At 70.0% G+C, this 1,779-nt stretch overlaps 2 protein-coding genes across 2 annotated transcripts; one reads left to right on the top strand and one right to left on the bottom strand.

Annotated features, from left to right (window-relative positions):
* Positions 1-19: 19 nt before the first annotated feature.
* On the bottom strand, positions 20-964 carry AURANDRAFT_34746 (hypothetical protein; the record flags this gene model as incomplete). The annotated part of the gene is made up of 3 exons (XM_009044148.1): positions 20-70; positions 135-288; positions 369-964. Coding segments are annotated over 3 exons (801 nt in total), but the record flags the coding sequence as incomplete, so codon positions are not given.
* Positions 965-1,087: 123 nt separating this feature from the next.
* AURANDRAFT_68460 (hypothetical protein) lies at positions 1,088-1,772 on the top strand (the record flags this gene model as incomplete). Its single annotated transcript, XM_009044147.1, has 2 exons — positions 1,088-1,099; positions 1,158-1,772. Coding segments are annotated over 2 exons (627 nt in total), but the record flags the coding sequence as incomplete, so codon positions are not given.
* Between the last annotated feature and the right edge of the window lie 7 nt (positions 1,773-1,779).

The raw sequence follows: 1,779 nt of genomic DNA on the forward strand, positions 1-1,779 counted from the left end.
AGGGCTGCTTCAGCGCCGCGGGCACGAAGACGACGTCCGGCGCGATGCACGTCTGCCCCGCGTTCATGACCTTGCCGTGCGCGAGGCCTGCGGCGGGCGGGGTGAAGCGCGAATCGAGGAGCGACGCGAGGGACGGCGCCGAAGGACGCGGCGCGCGCGCGCATGGCCGTCACGTTCAGGTCCGTGGACGCGCCGACGATGACGGGGCACTTGCCGCCCAGCTCCAGCGTGCAGGGCACGAGGTTCTCCGCCGCGGCCCGGGCGACGATCTTGCCGACGCGCGTCGACCTACGGGACGCGTCGGCGACGATCTTTTGTCAAAATCTCGATCGCTCGTCGTTTTCCCGTAACCGGACGCCGGCGCCGACCCCGTGTACATGAGGTGGTCGAAGGGCAGGCTGCTAAACGTCGCGGCGACGTCCGCGTGGCCCGTGACCACGCAACAGACGCTCTCGTCGTAGGCCTCGGCGACGAGCTTCCGCACGAGCTCCGCGGTCTTGGGCACGAACTCGGACGGCTTGAGCATCGCCGAGTTGCCCGCGGCGAAGATGCCCGCGAGCGGGTTGAAGAGGAGCGACACGGGGTAGTTCCAGGGCGAGATGACGCCGACGACGCCCTTGGGCACGTACTCGACGGCGTTCGACGCGCCCGCGAGGTTCATCGGGAACTCGACGCCGCGGCGGTGCGGCGCCGACCACTTGGCGACGTGCGCGCGCGCGTTCTTCAGCCCGTCGACGACCGTCGCGACGTCGACGAACTTCGTGAACTTGACGGGCCGCCCGCCAAAGTCCTCGTCGACGGCGGCGCAGAGCGCGTCCGCGTTGTCGAGGAGCAGCTTGATGGCGACGTCGATGCGCCGGATGCGCTCCTGCGTCGACGGCGCGCCGTTGGCGATGAACGCCTTCTTCTGGACGTCGAGTATTCGCTTCATCTCCGCGTGCGGGGAGTCGATCAGCTGTGCCATGCGGGAGCGGGGGTCTTGTCGTCCACACACCTCCCCTCTCCACAGGTGTGGCAGAAAATGGCGAGACGTTGAACAATACCTTGAAGTACAAGCGATTGCATAACAAAAAGTGCGAACCACAGGATGGCTGCCCATGTGGCAGCCCCCGGCGTGGGGGACGACCCGGGGAAGCCCCCCCCCCGATCGCCGGCAGCCCACGCGCCTCTGGCGCAAGGCCGCCGTCGTCGCGGCGGCCGTCGTCTTCCTCAGCACGCTGGCCTGGGTGAGCGTCGTGGAGCTGCCGGACCGCATCGACGACGGGCGGGCGGAGCTCGCGGCGTCGGAGTGCGAGGCGACGGCGAGCGTGCTCATGGGCTACGCGAACATGCTCGTGTCGACGACGCGCATGTTCGCCCAGGGCTGGGTCGGCGCGTTCGACGAGGGCAGCGCGGGCTGGCGAAGCGTCGTCTTCCCCGCGAGCGCCGCGGAGGCCGCGGGGCCGCGACACAAGGCCCTGGCCGCGGCGCCCCACGCGACGATGACGTCGAACTTCATTTTGTCCGGCATCGACCATGCCGACGACGACGGGGCCGCGTACCTGCCGCGGACCGTGCCGCCGCTCCGGGTCACGGTGCACCTTGCGCCGCTCGTGTCGCGCGCGGACCGCGGCCTCTGGGAGGCGGCCTGGAATGCGCCCGTCGTCGACATGTACACGGCCAACACAACACACCGCAACGCGAGCACCGTCGCGCCCGTGACGCACAGCTGGCACTTCGACGGGCTGTCGTTCGCGCTTCCCGACGCGGCCGTCGCGGCCTTCGGCGGCGACGTCCTGG

This window comes from Aureococcus anophagefferens (genome assembly GCF_000186865.1).
Source record: "Aureococcus anophagefferens unplaced genomic scaffold AURANscaffold_152, whole genome shotgun sequence".
Taxonomy (NCBI): Eukaryota; class Pelagophyceae; order Pelagomonadales; family Pelagomonadaceae; genus Aureococcus; species Aureococcus anophagefferens.